Here is a 25,248-nt window from a genome sequence, read left to right as displayed (position 1 = left end):
GACTGTAAGAAAAAAAACAGGCCACGATTCACAGCACAATAGCTGTTAACAGGGATGTATTAGATCTGTCAGCAGGGGAGATAATTGCTATTGAATGGTATGCAAATCAAAAGGTGAAAGCAGGTAACTGGCAGTTTGCTATTTAAAATCATTACTAAAAATTTCACAACTCCAAAATATTGACAGCATGCCCTAGCATGCCTCACTAAGCTCCTTTGTAGAAGGGCAGCATATAAATATCACAAATAACTGTGTGAAAATTCTATCAAAGTGGGCCCATTTTAAAGACTCTCCAGTACTTTGGATCAAAGAGATAAAATCCTTCTTCAGACACAGTAGTGTCCACTCTTTCGCTCTCAACCTAACCTACTTCACAGGATTGTGAAGAGAATGAGTGATGAAAGGGCAGGATAAAAACAAACAAACATGCTCTACCTTGTTATTGTCAGCCCCTTGCCTGTTCAAATCTCACCTCCCCCGTGCACTTATTTGATAGCCACTAGTACCTTATAGCCACAGCTCCATGTCTGCAACATGAGGCTAATCTCACAAGTTAGAGGGGTGGTTATGTTGTATGGATTATGGAAATCTGGGTTTAAAGCTGTAGTCAGCCATGATGCTTCCGGAAGGGCCATCTGTCAAGCATTGTTTATTTTAGTTACCAAAGTATAGAAATGTTACTAACCATGAATTGAGCCTATGCACATCAAAGTAGAAAACCCCCCTTTTGTTCCTTTCGCTTTTACTAACAAATGCAGGAATGTACTCTTTGAAGATAAAACCTCCTGGGACTAATTCCCATGCCAGCAAGGCTGGAACCCAGGATGAGCTAATAGCCACTTATGGTCCATCAGTGGCTATTAGCCACAGTGTGTGTGTGTGTGTGTATATATATATATATATATTTGGCCGCTGTGTGACACAGAATGTTGGACTGGATGGGCCATTGGCCTGATCTAACATGGCTTCTCTTATGTTCTTATGTTCTGACCGCAGTAGAGATAAGGAAGTTACAGTGAGAAGTTTCACACGTGAATGTAGAATTGTTTAGAGAATGTAGAGTTGTTCATAGAACCTTTGATGTGCCATCTTTAAGTATGCATTCTACTGTTACACTGTATCAGTTCCAATACCTAGCTCGGCTGAGCCACATGGATTATCAATAAACCAAACTTTGTTTCAAAATTCAAGGACTGGTTACTTTGAGATCTAATGCTTGAGACCATGTGCAAGTCACTCTCCCTCACTTACTTCATAAGGTTGTTGTCATGCTCCCCAAATTCTTCCGAATCCTTATCTTGTGATGCCCTATTCAAGAATTAGCAGGTAACTGTCTGTCTTTGTTTTGTGCATTTAAAGATCAGTGCAAACCTTTTTTATTTTCTATAAATAATTTAATAAATACTTTACTTTACAATGATACATCCAAGTGACATTTTTGTCAGAAACAAGAGAGTCACAAAGACATGTAGGATCAGTATACTTTAATAAGGTATCAGTGTCAAAATACATTTCCTTCTCAAGTTAAAAGTTCCCATATGGTTACAATATTATCAATAAGAAATCCAACAATATAATGAGCACAAAATAATTATAACAATAGGTATGGTTAATATTTTAAGCATGGGTTTTTTTTCTTAATCCCCCTCCCCCCATGTGTTTAGTAAATGGTTAGGGTACAAATATTTTTAATGCTTAAAGTATACAGAAACAAAAAGTAAATAAAGTGTCAACCCTCCAAGCACACAAGTCATTACCACAACAGCTTTGTCAAATCCCCTTAGCTACAGCCACAAGCTTTGAACAGCTTACTCCAGATTCTCCACATTAAACCAGTGGGATTATATTTTAGAGTGAGCTAGGTGAGGTGGGTAACCTCATGTTGCCCATATTACTTGATGCTCCTTTCTGAAGCTTAGCTATAACTTGACTTCCTACAATAACTCAAGGCATGATGCATTCAAAAGTTAAACACAATAAAGGCCCAATTCCACTTATTTCTCAGAAGCAAATGTGGATTTGCCTCTGATGGAATAATCAACACACAACAGCCAATCACAGCCATAGTCTGTTACTTGTGAGAGGCATTGCTTTAAGACAACAGGGCTTAAAAGTGTTTAGCACTGGAAGGATCGTGTGCTTTTTTTCATAACTTCTGCCTTTAACATAGGTCTTAAACCTTTATTGAAAAATGACAGAAAACCAGTTGCATCCCTCCCACCCCATCATTGTCTGAATAAATTGCTGAAACATAGTACACTTGAAAGTGCTCAGTCAATGCAGTGCTTCCTGATTTTAAAAGTAGTATCTTGAACTTTGCATAATACTGGCACAGACAGACACTGAGTTAGCACAAGCCCTAGCAAAGGACCCAATCAGTCTTGCATGAGCAGGGATTCTGAGAGGGCCTGCCTTCAGCCCGTGGGGGATTTCCCCTGTTGACATGGATCTCCAGAGTACTGGCAAAGACCACAGGGGATGAACCCAAGAGGTTTACTTGTCATGCAACTTACGTCTCTTGCAGGACTATTTGCTGGGGCAATTTCTGTGACCCACATAGGGCTGCTACTATCTAATGCCAGAATGAGCAGCACATTTTGATGCAAGCTTTGAGCTCCAAAGATTCTGCACCAGGACAGGGAGCAGGGATGGAAAAATTGCTTCCAGAATGCAAACTTCATGTCAGTTCTGATGTATAGTTTTGCCTCCACAGAGGAATGCTCATGGGGAAAAATAAATTAAAAATGAAAACATCTAGATGGACTCTGAAGGAAAGGTTCCCCAAGCAGGCTGGATTCTCAAGCATTTTTGCTCACAGATATTTGCCTACAGAAGAAATTTCATAAGTCCCTCTTGATGAAGGAAGAATGTCCATCTATTGAACACAGCTTGTTCTAAATTAAACAGTTTTATTTCCATCAGATTTCAAAGGGAAAGGGGTTTAGCACTGCTCTGGATTGTGCACATTATGTCAAAAGTGGCCCTTCAATGGAATTTAGCTTCATGAAAAAGTGAACTGAAACAAAAGGATTCACTCATACAACCATTGCCAGAAGTCCCTTATGGTGCAGGAACTTCAGCACACTCATGGAGATCTACAGCCTACAGGAATCTCACTTCACATTTCAGTGCCAGAGACAACTGCATGTTTGCTAACAGCAAAGCTGCACCATGAAGGGGGAAGCCCATCTTTGCTGGAGCTCCATACATTCACTGAAGATCAATACAGAGCTTTGGCACAGCTTTACAAAGGTCTAAATTCTATAAAGGTCTAAGTTCTATAATCTAGAGAAATTCCAGTGTGAGAACCCACTCAGAGAGTATGTTGAGCTGTAAATTATAGGGCCAGGTTATTTGTGACTCAGGTGAGGTGTTCTCTGGCTGCAGCCATGATCTGCATGAGCTAACAAAGACTGCTCTAGTTTCAATGAGCCCACTATCTTTTATACAGCTACATTAATTTACATCGAGCAATTATATTGGCAGATGGGCATGGTCTGATATAATCTTGGTTTTTAAAAATGGCTCTAAATTTGCCCTTGGCCCTCATAACCTCAATCCTATTGCTTAAACTTTAGGCTGTAATAAATCATTAAAAAACCCCCCTCTGAACCCCTTGGTTCCTTGAGTGTATGTTATTGCTAGATTGAGTGCAGTGTGTGCCTACTTATCCAACCAAGGCAATGGGGATTACAGGGGAATGAAATATAATCTTTCCATTTAAATAAATTCCTGAGCACCAACATTGTTTTATGGCATCTCTCAAAGTGTCAGGTCGGCTTTTTGAGGACCGACTGCAAGTTTATTCTGCACCTGAAAGGCTATCGACAATTAAAAGTCAAGCTATACAGACAGCACACAGCACTCTCACTCAGCCACTCCAAAGTCCATAATATTTGATTTCCCTACAAGTAACATGGTAATATATAGGCAAGCAAATACATTTAAAGTCATATTTCTCAGCAAATCCATTATTGCAGAGGAGGAGGCGAACTAGCTGCAAACAAATACCCCCCCCCTCCTTAACTAGCAATTAGCAGTGTTAGCAATAGCCTTTGGACAAGCCCTGCAACATCAGCAGCAGCAGAACAACAACAAAACTCTACCAGATCTAAGCAAAATAACACCTAAAAAAGGGTTCATGGTTCCAAATCTAGGTATAACAAAGTACCAATATATGATAAATATTTAGCCCAGAGAAAAATATCAAAGACTCAATTATGTTTCATATAAAAAACTGGAGGATTAAAAACCAGAGATTGAAAACATCTCTCTAACAATCCAGATTCCTGTTATCTCCTTTACCCCCAAACTCTGATGCATATTCCCAAACTCCCAATTTACTCAGAGAGTTTACTCAATCCTGATCTCAAAGAGACTGGAAGCAGGAGTTCTGCCGTTTGGAAATTCTTCACACTACCATGTTCTGAAAAATCTAAGATTGCAGCACCCATCTCCCACCTGAATAATTAAGATCATGATGAGTTTGTTCTGGGAGCTGGGTAGATTCTGGCGGGGAAGGCACCTTGGTATTCTAAAACCCATGGCAGTTACTTAGGCAAAAATAACCCTCAGTCCTCAAATCATAGCCAGCCCAAGAAAATTTCTAACCCAAATAGCTGCACTTTATGATTCAAGTGGTACATCCTTAGATGCTAAGTTCCCAAAACTCATTATCAGATATTGAAATATGGCTGAGTGAAGCTACTGCTCAGATTGCTTGTGCAGCTGAGCTCCCTCTCCCCCCCATCCTGATACAAATGAGGTTTTATATTTGTCAAGCAATTATTAGGAAAACCCCTGTAACCTGCTAGTTGTGCAGGGCTCCAGCACTGTGGTTAGCTCTTGGCAAGTTGCATATTATGAATATGTACATGTGGGGGAATTCAGAGTGTTTTATCTCTTGCTTTTTTAGCTATTAAGAGATCAAAAGTTGCAGTGTTTTTTTCTGCTGGAAAAGGCAGCATGTAAAATATCTAAGGACAAGCAGTAAGTATTTTATTTGAATAAGCTAGTGCTGACTGTGACTAGGGAAAAGATTCCCCCCCCTTTATCTTTGGCAATAAAAATAAAGTCTTTGCAATAATGAAGCCAAAGTATTACATACAGGCATTAGCACACCACATCCTTTTTTATAATTAGAATGAATATCGAGGAAGTTTTAGAACATATAAATTACATACGGTGAAGGGGAATTATATAATATAAACTTTCTAAAGAACATTTTATCGAAATAGAAGGAAAAATACAGTAGATGCATATTTCTTTTAATACAAACACAAAAAGTGAGTAACTTCACAAAAAGGCCACTATTTGGTAATATGACAAGTTCAATAGGTAAGTAAAATCTTGTAACAGTGTAATCAATATTAGAAATTATCTACTTGCAAAAATAGATTTAAAAACTGAAGCTGTTTGGAGCAGTTACAGGCCTGGGAAGCCTGCAGAGTAGGCTCAGGTTGCCTGGTCAAGAGCTCGCAGCAATTCACTCCCCTGCAGAAGTGTTGAGCTGCCCAGCACTGGGACGTTAACCTCACAGTCATACCTGGTCAATTCTGGCAACAAATAAGGTTCAAACGATGGGCCAAGTAGGCAACTCGTTACTCCTGAAACAAGATGATTTTGAGTGTTACACTGATTGTAGAGGACACCATTTTCAGCTGTTTCTCATGCTTTTTGACTTCCTGCACATCCTTCTAACCTTTTTCTATTTCTGCCTTCTCTCAGAGCACCTGCTCTGCTGGTGTGTGATGGATTGCACTTTAACAATTTGTAAGTGTAAACATGTAATAGACTGTGAAGGGATAATGCTTCACAGAGCCAGAGAGCCTTGAACAACAGGCTGCTCAAAGGGATTTGATTGGTTGGTGTCAGTTGAGCAGGCCCTCTAGGGCAGGGGTGGCCAATGGTAGCTCTCCAGATGTTTTTTGCCTACAACTTCCATCAGCCCCAGCCATTGGCCATGCTGGCTGGGGCTGATGGGAGTTGTAGGCAAAAAACATCTGGAGAGCTACCATTGGCCACCCCTGCTCTAGGGGACTGATTGATGAGGAGAATTCTGTTTAGCTTGACTAAGAAGTGTTCAGGACTGACTGAAGAAAGTTTAACACTGAGGACTAGGAAGGTTGGTAAGAAGGAGTGGGAAGATTGGTGAAGACCCCCAATCTGGGCCAGGAAAAGGCATAGATCTTCTAGTTAGAGAGAAGAAATTCCCTGCCCAGTTGATAAAGGGGATAGCTTTAAAGAGTATAGTGATCCCTGGTGTGTTTAGAGAAGGAGTGTGGGTACTCGGTAGTGTATCCCTGCCTTCTGAAACCTGAAAAGTCAGATAAATGCAAGGAAATATACTGGAATGTTTAGAAAACACTGAAACAAAAAAGCCTCTCATCTCAAAGGTTCTAAGACTTTGTATAAAGCTTAAACTCTCATGTGCTGGAATGGAAACACATACACAGGAGTTTGTGATTTTACCAAGTTATGTCAAAGTTATATTTGATTCACCTCAGACATTTTACCCCTGATTTTACCTGACCTTTTCTTCTCTACATTGAATAAAATATTTTGTTCATTTTTAAACTTTAAAAAGCCTATGATGTGCCATTCTCAGAAATTTAAGTTAAGGAGGCGATCTTGTCTCTTTCCTCAAGTTCCTGGGCTGAGCCAACATCAAAATACAATAAAGTGACAGAGTGAAACAACCATAAACCTTAAGAAAAGTAGAAAATAGATAAAGGGGCTGCTCAGCCAAGAAGAAAGAAAAAACAGAGAGAAAATTCTGTGTGTGAGGAAGGGAAGAGGGCAAGATCATCATAAGATACTTGTCCAGAGACTGCAGCAGAGTGGTGCTACAGGCTGGGCTATGTTACAGATTGAGGAATCAAAACAATGGTGTGTGTTTATTTAAAGTATACAATTTTTTTTAAAAGAACCAAGCACAGCCATTCTATTTTTTTCATTAACAAAAATAAGCAACTTTTTTTTCAAATTATGATTTTTTGAAGGAAACCCCTCCCCCCCCCTCAAAAATTCACAGGAAAAAAATGGTCAGTGGATAGCTCATAGCTATCTTGTGACAAGCAGGCAAAATCAAACTTCCAGGATCTAACTAAAAAAGAAAAAGATTGTAGTTGGATGAGAATCAGATGCTACCTGACATCCTATGAGCTTGTGGCACTCGGAAGTCCTGATAAGGGGAACTGTAGAAGTGGGGGGAGAATGCAGCTTTAGGATGATCAGCAGGGTTCCCAGAGGAGGGGGGCAGCTGCGGCTGCCGTTGTGCCATGTTTAATAGCTGGCCCGAACCTCTTTGTGGATTACAAAGAAACTCATCTATGATTGAAAGCAAGAAATTAAAACAAACATCAGATAGCTGTAGTTGGGAACAGGAACAAAAACATAAACCTTTTCTGGATCCAGACACAACTCATATTTTTGACACTGTGACACATACCATTTTGTTGGTATATACTGGTGAGGCAGAATAATCACCTGTGTAGGACTTGGTACTTGCATAGAATCTTATTTAAATGGGATTGCTATGCATGCTTGATTAACATGCTAGCACATCCCTCTTCCTTGCTAATATATGTATATGTGACCACTGGATTTTTCTGGAATTGATTACTATACACCTAATAGTTGGTGGCTCATTGTGTGAACTGATTACAATGTTTAGGTTAACAGCAACCATGCCAGGACATCAGGCCTCAGGCTTACCCCCTTAATCTCTTCTCCTGCCACACACTAATTGGTACTTCCTGGTTGGGGGAGGGGAGACATAGTTTGATACGGTATCCAAAGTGGCACAAAGTGAAGTTTGTGCTTGCCTTCCAAATCAGGATTTTTATCTGTAGTTTGTTCTCATTTTGCAATCCTGGTATGCAAGACAAACACATTGTAGTTTGCAGGGTCTGGTTACACATAACTGTGGTTTCCCACAAACCAGAAAGTAATGAAGTTATTTGTTTGATCACAGCACACTAGGGCAGGAGGAAAGGGATAACCAAGTAGTCATGTTTCAGGCTCATTCACTTTAGGCAAAACTGCTTTATCATTGTGCTTGTTTATTAAATATATATAGCTTTCTTTTTTCCCCACTGGAGACCCAAAGCTGCTTTTAAAAACTGTCCTCTCTTCCTTCATTGTGTCCTAATAATAACCCTGTGAGGGAGGTTAGGCTGAAAGCCCAAGGTCACCCAGCAAGCTTCCACGGCAGAGTTGGGGATTTGAACTTAGCCTGGAACTCCAACTGATATGTCAGGACCAAGCTACTGGAAAATAATTGATTTTTTAGATCATCTCAGAATTCTAGCTTTGGTGCGGGATCTTTGATGGCTCATTCAAATGGCAAGCCATCACTTAATGCTGAAGTCACCAACTGGTGAACAAGTCCCAAATGATGAGTAATTAAATGGTGAGATATCAAGTGATACATGTGCATGTCTGCACTGGCCTTAAGATCAGAGACTTAAGAACAGATGAAGACTTCTGTTTTACACCAGTGGCTCATCTAGTCCAGCACTCTATTTTACACAGTAGTCAGCCTAAAGGGCAAATGAATATGATATACAGGCCAAGGCCTTCCCCTGCTGCCTGGCACTGGTATTCAGAGGTTTACTACCTTTAGATATGGAGGTTCCCTTTATCACTGTGGTTAGTAACCATAAATCTGTCTAACCCCTTTTAAAATCATCTATTTTCATGGCCATTACTATGTCCAGTGGCAATGGATCTTGTAATTTAATTACTCATTGAGTAACGAAACATCCTCTTGTCTGTCCTGAATTTATTGCCCACCAACCACATTGGGTGGCACTGAATTCTAGCATTATGGAAGACAAAAGCTCTATCCACTTTCTCTATCCTGCGCATAGTTTTATCAACCTCCATCATGTTTCTCCACCATGTATTCCCCTCCCGCCAATTGAAGTCTCAAGTTTCTTCAGATACTCCTCATAGGTTGTTCTTTTCTGTAATTTTTTTCAGCACTGCAACATTTTGAGACTGCAATCAGATCTGTATACAGTATTCTAAATGCAGATGTACCATAGCACATTACATTATTAGCCATTTTCTTCTCAATCCCTTTTTTAATACTTTCCAGTATGGAGTTTGCCTTTTCACTACTGCCACGCACGACTCGTCACTTTCATCAAGCGATCCTCTACAACCCTAAGACCTTTCAGTCTTGGCCTCAGCCACTTCAGAAGCCATAATCATATATAGCTTGAAGCTGAGGCAGGCATGACAGGGAATATTAGATGTAATGGGGAGAAGGGGGGCAGGGCATGGAAGTGTATCACTTGTACATCTGCTGGTTGTCTATCAGCAACTGTTGTGCAGTGACATACCAGACCACATGGTGTTCGAATTCTGCTAGCTTTAACACTGTTATTTTCTTCTTACCATTAAGGACACTTGTGCTGAGTGACTTCCTCTCTGTGAGTAATGCACAGTTTTCACCTTTGAGAATTTTCATCCTTTTCCACATTAGGTGAGTTGGGTTGATGCCAGAGGTGTCTCCCTGTGTCTGTTAGGAGAAAGGAGGTCAAGCTTATGTGGTTAAGAAAGGGCAATTTAAAAAAAAAGAAATTTTGCTTTAAACTTATGATGGGCATAGGAAACAATGATCAACGATAGGTTACCGCAATGGGATGCTGAAATGTTTGCTCCTCGTAGTCCAGCTGTCGCTTCAGCTTCAAGCTGTTGGCAAGAGCCATCCGCGAAGTGTTTATATCTATGTCCCGTTGTCCAAAGCTCTCCAGTGATCTAGAAAGGCAAGATCCATTCTCTTTTATTCTCTTTATACCTCAGCAATGAGACTGGTTGTGCTGTGATTCCTAATACAGCTCTAAGTGCTTCATTGGCCAAAGACACTTGGAATACCATTTCTGAGAGACAACTTGCTGCAGAAAACAGTGACCGGATGCTAATAAATGATGAGATACAAGTTCCTTGCTTCCAAACCATTCATTCATGAGCAGAAAACTCCTCAAGCAGAAAAACCAAAATGAAGAATATATTAAAATTCAAATGAACCATGTGAATGGATAAATGAATGTTTATATGCCACCATTTTTTTCATACCACAAACAAAGTTTTCTAAGGGAAGACTCTATTTCCACATCTTTGTGGCCAGTAAGGATTATGCTAGCAGAAGCTATCTGGTTTTGCTCAGACTTAAACTGTAATAACCTCATTCAGGTCAGCAGAATGGGAAAACATGCTTTTAAAAAAAACTATGTGAAACTAGGATTCAATTCACAGACAGCCATACCCTGATTTTCCTATTTAAAATATTGTTTTCATTTCTTGCTCTGTTGCCTGGGAAGCAGTGCCTGGGAAGAAGCCAAGTTTAATCCAGGATTTCTGCATTCAGACCTGAAGTAAAACTATAGCCAAGACTAAACCAATAATAAACCAACCTCAGATCCCGTCTTCAGATTGTGATTTGGTAGCTAACATGGCTAGCAGAGCGGCTGGCTTTTAATCATACCAACCATAATCAGTTTAAGTAAGCTATGGTTCTGTGCAATGTCTGAACCGAACCACAGGTGGATAGTCTTGTAGCAATGTGGGAGATGCTTTTTTTTGTGGCTTCACCCAGCAGCACTGGGATAATATCTGAAACGCCACAGGGACATCCTGAGGTTACTTCCTGTGTACCTATCTCCTGCCCTTCCAGGCAGTTATTGGGTTGAAAGTATCTGCAATATAGACATCTGGCCATGTAGTTCTGGCTTAGAATCATCGGCGCGGATTTCGCACTAATTGCCGCAGAGCACCTGGAAGAGCCGGAAAGTCCCGCGGCTTTTGCGGCACAAACGGAAACCGCCCAAAACCAGTTTCCATTTGCGCCGCAAAAGCCGCGGGACTTTCCGGCTCTTCCGGGTGCTCCGCGGCAATTAGTGCGAAATCCGCGCCGATCCTGCGCGGTGAAGAGGGGCGTCGCTGCTGATTAAGGTCAGTGCGAAAACGCCCATAGAGTTGGAAGGGATCTCCAGGGTCATCTAGTTCAACCCCCTGCACAATGCAGGAAACTCACAAATACCTCCCCCCCACAAATTCACAGGATCCTCATTGCAGTCAGATGGCCATCCAACCTCTGTTTAAAATCCTCCATGGAAGGAGAACCCACCACCTCTTGAGGAAACCTGTTTCACTGAGGAACTGCTGTAATGGTCAGGAAGTTCGTTCTAATGTTGAACCAGAAACTCTTTTGATTTAATTTCAACCCATTGGTTCTGGTCCTACCTTCTGGGGCTACAGAAAATAATTCCACACATCCTCGATATGACAGCCCTTCAAGTACTTGAAGATAGTGTTCATATCATCTCTCAGATGCCTCCTCTCCAGGCTAAACATGCCCAGCTCCTTCGACCTTTCTTCATAGGACTTGGTCTCAAGACCCCTCACCATCTTCGTCACCCTCCTCTGGACCCGTTCCAGATTGTCTATATCCTTCTTAAAATGTGGTGCCCAAACCTGAACACAATACTCCAGGTGAGGTCTTATCAGAGCAAAGTAAAGCGATACCATCACTTCACATGATCTGGACACTACTGTTGATACAGCCCAAAACTGCATTTGCCTTTTTAGCCACATCATGCTTTTTGCACATACTACTGCTAAGACAAGTCCTATAACCATGCATTGGATTTTTCCTACCTAAATGAACTTTACATTTATCACTGTAAAAATTCATTTTATTGGTTTTAGCCCAGTTTTCCATCCTGTCAAGATCATTCTGTATCCTGTTTCTGTCTTCTACTGTATTTGAAACTCCTCCCAATTTAGTATCATCTGCAAATTTAATAAGCATTCCCTCAATTCCTTCATCCAAATCATTTCTAAAGATGTTGAACAAAACAGGTCCCAGGACAGACCCTTGGGGCACTCCACTTGTCACTCCTCTCCAAGAGGATGAGGAACCATTCACAAGCACTCTTTGGGTGCAATCTGTCAACCAGTTACAGATCCACCTAATGGTAACAGGATTGGTGATTATTGCAGTGGCTTAGGAAGAAGACATGGATCAGCTGCTTCTGCATGGGGCCAGTGACATATAGAAGACCCCAAGCAATTACACTTATCAGGAAATGTGCAGTGTAAGCCTGCTTATGTATTCACATAAACTTTGGCTACGTGAGCAAGTTTGGTGTAGTGTTTAAGTATGTGGACACTTATCCGGGAGACCCGGGTTTGATTCCCCACTCCTGCACATGCACCTGTTGATGTGACCTTGAGTCAGTCACAAGTTCTCACAAAGTTGTTCCTCTCAAGCAGTTTCTGTTAGAGCTCTCTCAGCTCCACCTACCTCATGGAGTGTCTGTTGTGGGGAGAGGAAGGGAAAGGAGATTGTAAGCCATTCTGAGACTCCTTTGGGTATTGAGGGGAGGGGTATAAATCCTATCTCCTCCTCCTCCTTTCTTCTTCTTCTGTGGGGAGGCAGGGCTTCAAATCCCCAAATACCTATAAAACTCACAAAGTGATGTTTGGCCAGACACAGGCTGCAATCTAAAGAATACTTTCCTGGAAGTAAGCCCCACTGAATAAAATGGGACTTACTTCCAAGTAGATCTGCTTAGGATTGCTCCCACAGCCTCTAAGCCTAAACCTTGGTGATGGAGGATAAAAAGGAGGAGCTTGTGTGCTTCCCTGGGGTTACTGGAGAAAGGCTGAGACAACAAGAGACAGATGCCTACAACTTTTTTAAAATCCACACATCCATTCAAATATTCTTACTTTAAAGGGAAAAAAACCCTATGAGAACTGCTCTAAGCAGACATGACTGACCTCTTCCCGACTCCTAGCCCACTCTTCCTGATTTGACTACTCTGCTGGCAACCTTCCAGTTTTCAGGGGAGGATAACTTCCCCATGAGGTTTCTACTTGTGGGACTGTCAAGTTAATTATAGTCACACTTCCTACTTTTCGTTACAGCCACTTATTTATTTTATTTAAATAAGTTATATCCCATCTTTTTATATAGATCTAAGATATACAAAAATGAAAGTCACTGAAGCAGATATACATCCACTTAAAATATACATGAAATATATGCCGATTCAAACCTAACCTCCTGTACAAACACTCTCTTAAGAAATTCAGCCTTGGACCTGGACTAAAATGGCAGCCTTCCTCATGTGTTCTGGAAGGCATTCCACAAGGAAGGAACCACCAAAAAGGTCCTTGAATGGGCACAGGCTGCTCTTTCCTGCCTATGAGGGACAATCAACTAGCTCTGACAGCAAGACCACAGTTGCCACACAATTCCACATGTGTTCCATCTAGTATGCATGTCCCAAGCCCAGAAGGGCTTCAATGCTAAGGACCTGCACCTTGATAGGAACATAGAAACAGACTGGTGGCCATTTTGATGTTCTCAGCAAAGGCATAATGTGTGCATTACAGCCAGCACATATGTTCCAGGGCCAAGAATGAACACCTTTCCTATTGCTTTGTTTTATCTAAATATGTATATATCTTACCTTAATAATTTTTGTTGTTTGGGGAAGTCAATTATGATATATTGTTAAAACCACATTCAAGGCCAACTGGAATCAAGCGAAGGGAAATCACAGATGTAAAACAAACCCCGAAATTGCTGTCTCACTTTTCAACTAAGTGGAAAAATATATACTTTCAAAGCAGGCAAGCAGAAATTTTGGGCTTTTGAGCCACTTTGCACATCACTTTGGGTTGGTTTCACCATTTTACAGTTCTCTACTCCACTGCCACACAAAACAGTTGCAGCAAAAGCTGTATTCTCCCAAGATTTATTTTGGAGTCTTGCAGATGAGACTTACATGTATAAATGACTTACTGACTTACATGTGTAAATGGTAGCTGTAAGTTAAAATCATGAATGGCTCTATCTCCTGCCCTCCAGCTGGATGTGTGAACTAGCCTAATCACTTAAGAACAGTCATGCTTTATGTCTGGAGTTACCTTTTCTTATATGAGTCCATGTTAGGCAAATGTAGTGGTGGTCCTGATGAAGAGCTGGTGAGGGGCCCATTGCACTTGTTGCCCACTACCCTCCATTTTGTAGGGATGTGCTGTAATGGAGGGTCAGGTGGCCACTGAGTATTTGGTCTTCCACCCATTGAAGACAGTGGAGTGCTGGCTTGTGCATAGTAGGACAGCAATGATGATGACTGGCTCCCATGGTGGAAAAACCCTGATGGTCCCGTTTCCTGGCCAGTGTTCATGTTTTTGCTAGACATCTGCTGGCAGTATTTTTCTGGAAGGAACTGGTTTTGTGAGGGAGGAGCAAGGGGCTGAAAGAGGCTGCTCATGTTACTTAGACTCTGCTGTGTGAGCTGGGTGCTTTCTGCAAGAGGACGTTCTTCTTGGCAGATAGGACTGAGCTGGAAATCTTCTCCATCCATGGGAATGTAAGGAGCTAAGGTTTCAAGGTCCAGCTCATTGAAGTCAGTCTGTGCAAAGAAAACAGGGTGTGTGGGAGGTTAAGAAAACCATTAGAACCATAAGAAGTTTTCAGAAATGAGACTGTTCCCCATCCATGTCCCAATATAGTATCAAAGACGGTAGTCCTTTCCAGATAATAGAAAATATTTTCTCATCACGGCTTTTATGTTATTATTTTTTAATTTTATCTGTTCCTGTGCTCAAGCTATCAGCTGCTTTATGTGCTGTTTGTAAATGGCACAAAGGCAGGATATAAATTTATTATGAATAAAATAAATGAGTGGGATGAGATCTGTACCCTGCTGTTGTCTAGTCTTAGTGGGTTCTGTACTCAGGCAACCTAAGTGCGCATGGGAATCTGGCCTTTTGCAGAATTTATGAATGTGTGTAAGATGTTGTTATCTGCATAAATTGTACGTAGAGGACATCAATGTATACAGATTGTGGGATACTAGTTTCCTACATGTTTAGGACCTAGGATGCCATTTTTACTGCTAGAATGCATCCATAAGTAATCCAGAATCTCTGCAACGTTGTGCTGGGCAAGGTATGGCATGTGCCTTGCCACTTGGAATGAATCTGTTCAATCCCAAGAAGTTATGTGTAGGTAAACCTTCAGTCTGAATGAACAGGTCTCATAAGTAGTTACGGTTCTTCCCACTTCAAGTCCATTCCCTCCCCTCCATTTTTGGAAACTATTTTGAACTCATGGAGGAATTTTGAGTGGAGGAGCCATTTTGCATTATAATTTGATTCACACAGTTTTCTGGGACTGGATTATATGAGACTACATCTGCATAGACCGGCTTATGATTGTTCCCAAAAAGAAATTCTAGTTTAGTGTTACAAAGAGGTGAAACTCCACCCAAAACATATTTCCGTAAAATTGAGGCTACTCTACATGGTTTTCATGTTTTAAACTCAAGTTTGGTGCTTGGCTGAACATAAAACTATCTAAAGTAAGTGACCAATTGGGATAACAAACATGTCTAGCCTTTTGTTTTGTACATGTGTTGCACATGTTATACATGCAAGCAGTATATCCTCAGAAGAAACTGAAGTTGTACTATCAATGCGAGGATTTCAAATGGGGGAAAAACAGAAATTGAAATCTTGGTTACAATGAGTAACAGAGTAACACTGGCAACTATGAGTGCCTGCATATTATTATATTGTTTAAGATTTGAAATAAGAAATAGCAAGCTCCCCTGGACTGAACTGAACCCCTCCCACAAAAACCTTCTGAAATCAGAAGTAGTTCACACGGTGCCAACCCTGAGCTGTAAGTGATAGGAGAGCCAAGTTCCCACTGGAATAGCAAACCTGTGTCTGGATTTCACTGCTTCAGACTGCAGGTGGGGTGGGGGGGTGGGGGGTGGAATCCCTCTACACAGAAAAACAGAATGCCAGAGAGGATTCTAGTGTATTGGTGCTTATTTCTGTTACTTGTGTAATTATGCAATGCCCATACAACCATACACTGTGTCTTAAACCTAGTGGGAAAGAGAAACAACTACTGATGCTATATAGGAAGGGTGGCCAAACTGTGGCTCAGGAGCCACATGTGGCTCTTTCACACATATTGTGTGGCTCTTAAAACTCCCACCATCCCATCAGCCAGCTTGGAGAAGGCATTTGTCTCTTTAAATCACTTCTCCAAACCAAGCCAGCTGGCAGCTTGGAGAATGTATTTAAAGTTGCTTTCTTTCCGCCTCTCGCCCTTTCACATCTATTTCCTTCCTTCCTTCCTTCCTTCCTTCCTTCCTTCCTTCCTTCCTTCCTTCCTTCCTTCCTTCCTTCCTTCCTTCCTTCCTTCCTTCCTTCCTTCCTTCCTTCCTTCCTTCCTTCCACATCACTACCTGCAGCTCTCAAATATCTGATATCTATTCTATGTGGTTCTTACATTGAGCTAGTTTGGCCACTCCTACTATATAAGATGCCACAGACCTTAGAAAGAGAGAGACTGTGTGTGTTTGTGTGTTATGTTCTGGTAGTGTCAGAGTTGCCTCACTGCTTTACTGACCTGTGAATTGCATTGATTTTTGGCATCTGTGTCCATGGCAAAAAGTTTCTCAATCATCTCAATCTTCAGGTCTTCATCCAATGAAGTGTAATAGTCTCCAGGGCTACTGGGCTGCAGTAAAAAGAACAGAACAAAACAAAAGAATAGTCTTTCACAAGCATGCAGGATGTCACTAACCTGCCCACCTATAACAAATAAGAATGTATTCTATTGGGGAACTAAAGTTGGCTGTTTCTTTTTTGGTCACAAATGACTACTAAAGGCACGTATGGACAGATGGGCTAGTAAAGATTTCTGTGGGCTTATCAGAAGCAGCAGTTGCATGACAGCATTGTTTCATTTCAAAGAAGAGCAAATTCAGCAGTAGCAGATTCTGTAACAGGAGTATTTCTTAAATAGCTTGATTTGAAAACATAATACTTACTTTCCTCTAATTTATTACTTCTTGAGATATGCTTATATTTTGATATTGTTACCTCTTTGGAAACCTTTGGGACCTTAGTACATTCACATTTAAACCAAAGTTTTCAAAGATAGTCTTTAAGTTCACACCATTAGTCACGCTTGGGTAATAACCGATTGGTCATTCTTCCTAAGGTGTACACTTACTTCTTTCATCCCAGTGTTATCACTGATTAAACAAATCTGGACAAACACTTCCCCACATACACACACACACTTGTTTACCAGTGGCAAAAAACGGGATGGTGTGTATAAACACTTTTGAGCAGAGACCTCTCTTTTAGACACAATTGTTAGTGTTCTGAAAAAACCATTCATGCAGACTTAGCCTAAACTAAGTCAACAGTCTTTTGCAAGACCAGGGGCTCTTGACTTCCTATCTTGTATCTTAGAGTAAGTGATCATATGATGCCATCTTTAGCATGCAGAGATATAGAGACCCAAGTGGCTCACTAGTATGGAGGAAATGATACATTGGGTGCTGGGATCTTAGCTGATAAACTAAGGACACAGAAAGAAGGCGGAACAAGGGAAGGGGAAAGTAAGCTTTGAGCCATATACCTATTTTTGAATGTTCTACATTGCATTGATAGATGCCCCCATTAACAAAATAAGCAAGAGGATTAAATTGAAATATCTTATTAAAGGAACAAAGAAAGCCTGATTCTCCACCCCCCCCCCTTCACATGGCTTTGTGTATTGACTGCTCTGGAATTACACAGACTAAGTGTAGAGATATGCTTATATTTAAACCAATTATATTTAAACCAATTCATACTTTCAGTTGTTAGAAAAAAAGCCATGTTAATCTATTACACCAAAAGAGACAAGGACTGTGCCTGACTCTACAGATACTGGGATCAAATATACTCAAGAGCTGCAAACAAACTAAAAGTTTTTTTTGGGTAACTTCAATTTAGTATAAAAATATGGGGTTGGATCCAGAGTAAATTTTTCACAATCTAAAGGGCCACTTCCCACTTTCTGCAGCAGACCCCAGACCTGCCTCTCATGCTGCTCCAGAGGGTCCTTCCAAGAGCACTATTTTGGGGACATGTGTGGGCTGTGCTGGGAGCAGGTGAGGAGGTAGGAACATTCTGTTCCACCAGGGAAGTGTTTTGCATGAGTGGGAAATCTAGTCTCGGTCCAACCCATGAAAGAGATTATTTCCATGGGGATTATTTCCAGGAGTACAACTGTACAATACAAAGACAGCATCTAGAAATACTGCCCTTCATTGTTAAAACTTATGGTATCAAACAGAAAAATGATACTGTATCCATGCATTCCCCTCTTGAGCTTAAAATCTCCTGGAAATATTTTTTGTTAAATAGCACTACATAGTTAAACAACGTAATCTTCCACCAGCTTTAAAGATACTGTAGAAGAATACCACCTTTGTGTGACTAGGGAAGGAAATCTCACCAGATATGTTGCTATGAATATTTGTAAATCATCTTAATAAAATTAGCTTCATTAGTCTAACAGTATGGAGCTGTGTCCTAGTAGGTTAATTAATGCTCCTTGGCCCTCTGGTAATAATATTAGAGACAACCTAGCTTTCCCAGGTCAATACTATCATTGTTCACTTCTCACATCATCACCATCACTGTCCACTATCTAACCAACACAACTTGTTGGTTTTGGTGGAACCACTTACTTCAAAAGACAAAAAAGTTTGTATTGCAGTTCATGTAGGCACTCAGAAAAGTAAAACATGGCCTGATTTCATAACACGCATTTTCACCACAGCCTGGTACAGGAGAAGTAAGAGGCTGACATTAATCTCAAAGGTCTTTCTTACGGTGGAACAACTGCTGTTGCTGCTTGCACTGGGAGTGCTGCTGCCGGGGGCCGCCTGGGGCAGTGTAAATGATGGCACGCTCAGGTTTTCAGCCTGTGGAGGTTGGCTCTTGGCTTCTGGAGGCCATGGCTTGTTTGGGGTCATCACAGTTTTGTTGTAGGTAGAGATATCCTCAAACTTTTGTGTCCCTGAAATTGACATAAGCAAAATCATCTAATCCTTGGGCATTTGTTGATCTCATAGTCCCAGTCAGGCCACAACAAAACATATGCAAAGAGAGAAAAATGGGAGGTGGAGAAGTCTTTATGTCATGTGGAGAAGTATAACTAAATCTTGGTTTAGCATAAACAAGTGTTAAGCCATAACCCTGTCCCACTTATCATATGCAGCTTTAAAGTGATCATGATGCAAACGTATTTTATGTCTATGATCCCTAGAGGATGTCTATTGACACTAAGAATGCTGCTGCTACCAAGGGCAACCTGAGGCAATGTAAGTGATGGCTTACTTTCCTCTTTTGCAGCCAAGGGGTATTCCCTGCACTTTATAAGCTTATGTGTCTTATCTAAGTGAATAACAGATGTGACTGGCCCAGTGCCACAGTTGTGAACATCAACTCTTTAGATGTGAAGGATGTTTCTTGTGTATGGAATTTAGGCATCACACACTACTGCACAGATAGGAGATGCTCAATACATTAGATTTGGATTAGCAATCTTTGACTAGCAATGCACATATAATTAATGTTCAAGTGGTCCTACCCCTGAATTAGGGTAGAACATGCTCAAACATTGGTACATATCTGGGATTCTGTTTGGATGTTCATAGATTGGTCAATGTGAGATAAATACACTAAATGGCATAGACAACAAGTGATTCTAAGTGATTGCAAAACCACACCCCCAAGTGCTTCTACATATTAGTTAAAGCACAATGTACTTTCAGGCAATAACATCTGCTGGAAGGTCCTCTGTGTTCACCAGTTTCTGGGACATCTAACCAATAGTGCCCTGGCAGACTGTTAAGCCCTGAGCAGATTTAAATACTCCCACACCCATAGTGGGCCAAAAACATAACTAACCAAAGTCAAGGGATATGATAGCATCGCCTGGTGTTGGTGCCAACTGGGCCAGTTCCTCTGGTTCTTCTTTCAGCTTGGTGAACAAGAAATCACTCTTATCCATTACTGGGTCACCACTGTCAAACATGCTTGGATTCACTGCCATCATGCGAGGCTTAAACAGTGATTCTGTCTGATCCATGGAGAACACAATATCGTTGTTCTCAATTTCACTAACAAGACAAGAAAATTAGACATTTGAGAAAACATTTGTACTTTGTATGATGATGTTAACTAACAGTTAAAAGAGGAAATATTCATTCTGTTGTCTCCAACAACTAATCTTAAATCAGGTGGACAGCTTGCTTTATACAGAAAAATCATCTGTTCATTTGCAGCAAACAGAAATTGCACTGTATCCAACTCATTCTAGGCAGTTTCTGTATGGGATCAATGGAGTGAAAAAGTAAAATCACAACAAAAGAATCACAGTAAATCAATTGGCTTATCTAGGGCAACAGAGAATGAGGTCTCTATAATCATACCATGTTTTATTGGCTGGTGAATTGCCACATGGCCTGAAAGGCTGAGAAAAAAATTTATTTTCTTCTGGGATGAGGAACTGACAAGTGGATTTGCCACTCACACCGCTGACAAGCATTAACAAATCTTCACATGCCAAGTTTCTGTTTTAGTCAGAAGTGAATTGCCTTTCTTTTGATTTGAGATGCTAGGGATTGAACCTGGGATCGTCTGCATGTTGAGCAGAAGCTCTGCCACAGAGCCATGGTCCCTTCCCAAGATGCTGAGGGCACAAGATGCTGGTATGCTGCTAAAATACAGCAATTCCTAGTTTTGCCATTGTATGACAGACCCTCAAGCAAACACAAGTGGCTTTGAGTTTCTGCACTGAGCTTGATATAATTTTTGTTTGTGTGTTCTCCTTTCTACTCTCTCTCACCCACATAAATTAGTGTTAGGGGTATGCCAAAAGACTGCTATTTTTTGAGTTTGAATGTACTGAAGCCAAAAAGCATCAGTATTTCCCCCTATTCCGGAATCCCAATATTGTCTGATATTGGGATTTGGGAAATAAATGGGATAGCCAAATTTATTTGACTCCATTATACCCTATAGGGACCATTCCTATAGGTTATAATGGAAAAGTGAGGGGGTGAACTCATATTGCTTTGAGTTCACTCATGCAACACACAGCTTGCAAAAGCCATTCAAAGAGAAGTTCCCATTAAACGTTTTTTTGCAAGCCAAGCCATGTGTGAGTGCACTCAAAATGGTGTGAGTTCCCTGCAGGCTTGGCTGAAGTTCTGCTGGGCAGCTTGCCATCAGAAAGGAGGGAGGAAACATCTCAGATCTCTCTCCTTCCATTCTGCTGGACTTGGGGAGCTGCCACCAGCAGAAAGCAGGGAGCCTGGAAGCTGGGGGAGCAAAACTGGCCTATGAAATGGCCGTTTAAACCTGACAGCCCATAAGTTGCTATTCAGTATTCAGTATAAATAAAGAGTTGAATAATTTCAGTTTTAATTCTGGATTACTATATCGGTAGCCAAATCAGATTCTGCTAAGGAAATGCCTGAATAATACCAATAAGGTATTATTTACATATTTATTCAGCTCTGTTTATGCCAAATGCAGACCCCTAACTGGTGTATATTTTTGTTTTTCAAAATTAGCTTCCTAAGAAAGTGGAAAGTGGAAGGCTCGATCCTCTCTGACTTCTCCTAACATTATGTGATCCTATGTTCTGTGTATATGTGTACCTCAAGTTGACTTGTATGCCCACCTGTGGAAACTGGGATTTTTAGAGGCTAATGGAACATTCTTCTTAGGGAAAACTGAACTTCATAATTGACATTTTCAGCGAGTTATCTACCACGAACCCAAGATCTCTCTCTTGGTCAGTCTCTGCCAGTTCACACCCCATCAACTTGTATTTGTAGCTGGGATTCTTGGCCCCAATGTGCATTATTTTGTACTTGGCCACATTGAACCACATCTGCCACGTTGATGCCCACTCACCCAGCCTCAACAGATCCCTTTGGTTCTCCTCTCTGGTTCTCACCACCCTGAACAATCCTCTCTGGTTCTCACCAACCTGGACAATTTAGTGTCATCTGCAAACTTGGCCACTTCACTGCTTACTCCCAACTCCAGATCATTAATGAACAAGTTAAAGAGCATGGGACCCAGTACTGAGCCCTGCGGCACCCCACTGCTTACCGTCCTCCACTGTGGACTGCCCATTTATACTCACTCTCTGCTTCTTATTAATTAGCCAGTTTTTGATCCACAAGAGGACCTGTCCTTTTACTCCATGACTCTCGAGCTTACTAAGGAGCCTTTGATGAGGAACTTTATCAAAAGCTTTCTGGAAGTCAAGGTAAACAACATCTATTGGGTCCCCTTTGTCCACATGTTTGTTCACTCCCTCAAAGAACTGTAACAGGTTATTGAGGCAAGATCTTCCCTTACAGAACCCATGCTGAGTCTTCCTCAATAACTTGTGTTCATCAATGTGCCTACTCATTCTGTCCTTGATAATGGTTTCTACCAGCTATCCTGGTATTGAAGTCAAACTGACTGGCCTGTAATCTCCCGGATCTCCTCTGGAACCTTTTTAAAAGATGGGGGTGACATTTGCTACCTTCCAGTCCTCAGGAAAAGAGGCAGATTTCAATGAAAGATTACATATTTTTGTCAGGAAATCCACAAGTTCAGCTGTGAGTTCTTTCAGAACTCTTGGATGCATGCCATCCGGACCTGGTGACTTATTAGTTTTTAGTTTGTCAATCAGTTGTAGGACCTCCTCTCTTATCACCTGAATTTGACTCAGGTCTTTCAACACCCCTTCTAAAATTAGTGGTTCTGGAGCAGGCAAACACTTCTCATCTTCCACAGTGAAGAATGAGGCAAAAAATGCATTCAGTTTCTCAGCCATTTCCCTATCCTCCTTCAGTAATCCTTTTACCTCTTGGTCATAAGGGTCCCACTGCCTCCCTGGCTGGTTTCCTGCTTTTAATATATTTGAAATTTTTATTGTTGATCTTTATGCTTTTTGCAATATGTTCCTCAAAGTCACTTTTTGCCTGCCTCATCATATTCTTGCATTTGATTTGCCACAGCCTGTGTTCCCTTTTATTAATCTCACTTGGACTAGCTTTCCACCGCTTAAAGGAGTCCTTCTTACCTTTTACAGCTTCCATTACTTTATTTGTTAACCATGCAGGCCTTTTCTTATACCTGTTTGTGCCTTTCCTAACTTGTGATATATATTTTATCTGAGCTTCTAGGACTGTAGTTTTAAATAGCCTCCAAGCTTCCCCAAGGGTTTTGATTGTATTTACCTTTCCTTTCAGTTTCCTCTTCACATGCCTCCTCATCTCAAAGAATTTACCCCTTTTAAAGTTAAACGTGGTTGTGCTGGTCTTACAAATGGTGAAATCAATAACGTTATGGTCACTGCTCCCAAGCGGTGCGATCACTTTTACATCTCTCACCAAGTCTTGGGCATTACTTAGGACCAAATCTAGGATTGCCCCACCCCTGGTAGGTTCTGTGACCATCTGCTCCATAGCACAGTCATTGAGAGCATCTAGAAACTCAATCTCTTTCTCTTGACCTGAACGCATATTGACCCAATCAATCTGCGGGTAGTTAAAATCACCTATTACAACACAGTTTTTACGTTTAGCCACTATCTTTAATCCTTCCATCATATTATAATTATCCTCTATCTTTTGATTTGGTGGTGATAACAAATTCCCATAGCTAAATTTCCTTTTGGGCCCTCTATTTCGACCCAAAGCATTTCTAGAAGGGAATCTAATTCTTTGACCTCAGTCTTACTGCACTATATACCCTCTCTGACATATAGAGCCACCCCACCTCCAACCCTTCCCTCCCTATCCTTCCGATATAACTTATATCCAGGATTCACCATGTCCCACTGATTCTCCTCATTCCACCAAGTTTCTGAAATTTCCACAATGTCCATGTTTTCCCTCAACACTAAACATTCCAACTCACCAATTTTACTTTGAACACTTCTAGCTTTTTTATACAAACATCTATAATTTCCCAGGCAAGTTAGGTCCGCAACGTTCCTCCTGCTGCCTCGAGACGTTGGCAGACAGTCCATACTGTTTGTCACCATCTCAGTGGACAACTCTGATCCATTACCCGGTAGAAAAGTAACAGCTAACCCTTCATCTCTTTGAGATGAGTCCTCCCGAACCAGAGACATTTCATCTCCTGTCGGCTTTCCCCCAAGATTTAGTTTAAAAAATGCTCTGCCACCTTTTTGATTTTAAGCGCTAGCAGCTTGCTTCCATCTGGGGACAAGTGGAGACCGTCTTTTTTGTACAGCTCCCGCTTGTTCCAGAAAGCATCCCAGTGCCTAACAGACTTAAACCCTTCCTCCGCACACCGTCTCATCCACACATTGAGATTTCTAATTTGTGCCTGTCTCTCCAGCCCTGCACGTCGAACAGGTAGCACTTCTGAGAAGGCTACCTTGGAGGTCCTGGCCTTAAGTCTCCTGCCTAGCAGCCTAAATTTTTCCTCCAGGACCTCACGACTGCATTTCCCCACATCGTTGGTGCCAACATGCACAATGACCACTGGCTCCTCCCCAGCACTGTCTATCAGCTTATCTACAACATGTGTAATGTTCACTACCTTCACACCAGGCAGGCAAGTCACCATATGGTCAATACATGGTTTTGCCACCCAGCTGTCTACTTGCCTAAGGATCGAATCACCAACTACCAAGACCCCCCCTCTCTCCCTGACCAGGGATGGTTCCTTGGCACAAAAGGATACCCGCTCACCAACTGAAGAAGAGGTCCCTTCTGAGGGCGCATTCCCCTTATCTTCAGCATGGTGCCCTGTTCCCTCTCGACCCTCATGCTCCCTGGCAGCAACGGGGCTGCCACGTTCAGAGTAGGGCTCATCTAATACGTCCCCGAGAGTCTTCTCCCAGTGCCTAACTGACTGCCTCTGCTTCTCTAGGTCAGTCACCTCGGCCTCAAGGGTACGAACTCGTTCCCTGAGGACCAGGAGCTCCTTGCATCGAGCACACACCCAAGACTTCTGTCCTGTGGGCAGATAGTCATACATGTGCAAAACACTGGAAAGCCCCCATCCCCCTGCTGGCATTCTACCTTCAGGATAGCTTTTTAAAAATATACAGTTCCCTTTTAAATCCTGTTTGTTTATGTGGCTTTCCTTCTGGAGGGTCTACTTACCTTATTGGGAACACAAGGAAAAAAGGGATCTGGGTTCCTTGTCCTTACACAGCCCCCAGGCTAAGAACCACAAGCCCTTTACCTGTCACCCTTCGGCTCACACCAAAGGCTCGCGCCTCTAGCAAGGCGCAGCTTAATAATGCAAAGAGGGTGGGGCCTCAGTCTGCCCCAGGAACACAGCCACTCTTTATCAATCAGCAAC

General features: G+C 41.6%; 1 protein-coding gene across 1 annotated transcript in view; it reads right to left on the bottom strand.

The window, feature by feature from the left end:
- Positions 1 to 1,469: 1,469 nt before the first annotated feature.
- The window catches only part of LOC132577921 (endothelial PAS domain-containing protein 1-like), a 192,300-nt gene continuing 168,521 nt past the window's right edge, over positions 1,470 to 25,248 (bottom strand). The window contains exons 9-16 of the mRNA XM_060247714.1: positions 19,804 to 20,015; positions 18,723 to 18,910; positions 16,457 to 16,567; positions 13,951 to 14,441; positions 9,645 to 9,768; positions 9,406 to 9,529; positions 7,150 to 7,329; positions 1,470 to 5,606 (exon numbers count right to left, since the gene is read on the bottom strand). Of these exons, the coding sequence (XP_060103697.1) occupies positions 5,455 to 5,606; positions 7,150 to 7,329; positions 9,406 to 9,529; positions 9,645 to 9,768; positions 13,951 to 14,441; positions 16,457 to 16,567; positions 18,723 to 18,910; positions 19,804 to 20,015 (1,582 nt within the window). The 3' untranslated portion in view covers positions 1,470 to 5,454. The remainder of the gene's footprint in view (positions 5,607 to 7,149; positions 7,330 to 9,405; positions 9,530 to 9,644; positions 9,769 to 13,950; positions 14,442 to 16,456; positions 16,568 to 18,722; positions 18,911 to 19,803; positions 20,016 to 25,248) is intronic.

The sequence above is a fragment of the Heteronotia binoei genome, chromosome 1 (genome assembly GCF_032191835.1).
Source record: "Heteronotia binoei isolate CCM8104 ecotype False Entrance Well chromosome 1, APGP_CSIRO_Hbin_v1, whole genome shotgun sequence".
Taxonomy (NCBI): domain Eukaryota; kingdom Metazoa; phylum Chordata; class Lepidosauria; order Squamata; family Gekkonidae; genus Heteronotia; species Heteronotia binoei.
Note: the sequence above shows the minus strand (reverse complement) of the source record. Positions and strands in the feature narration are given on the sequence as shown.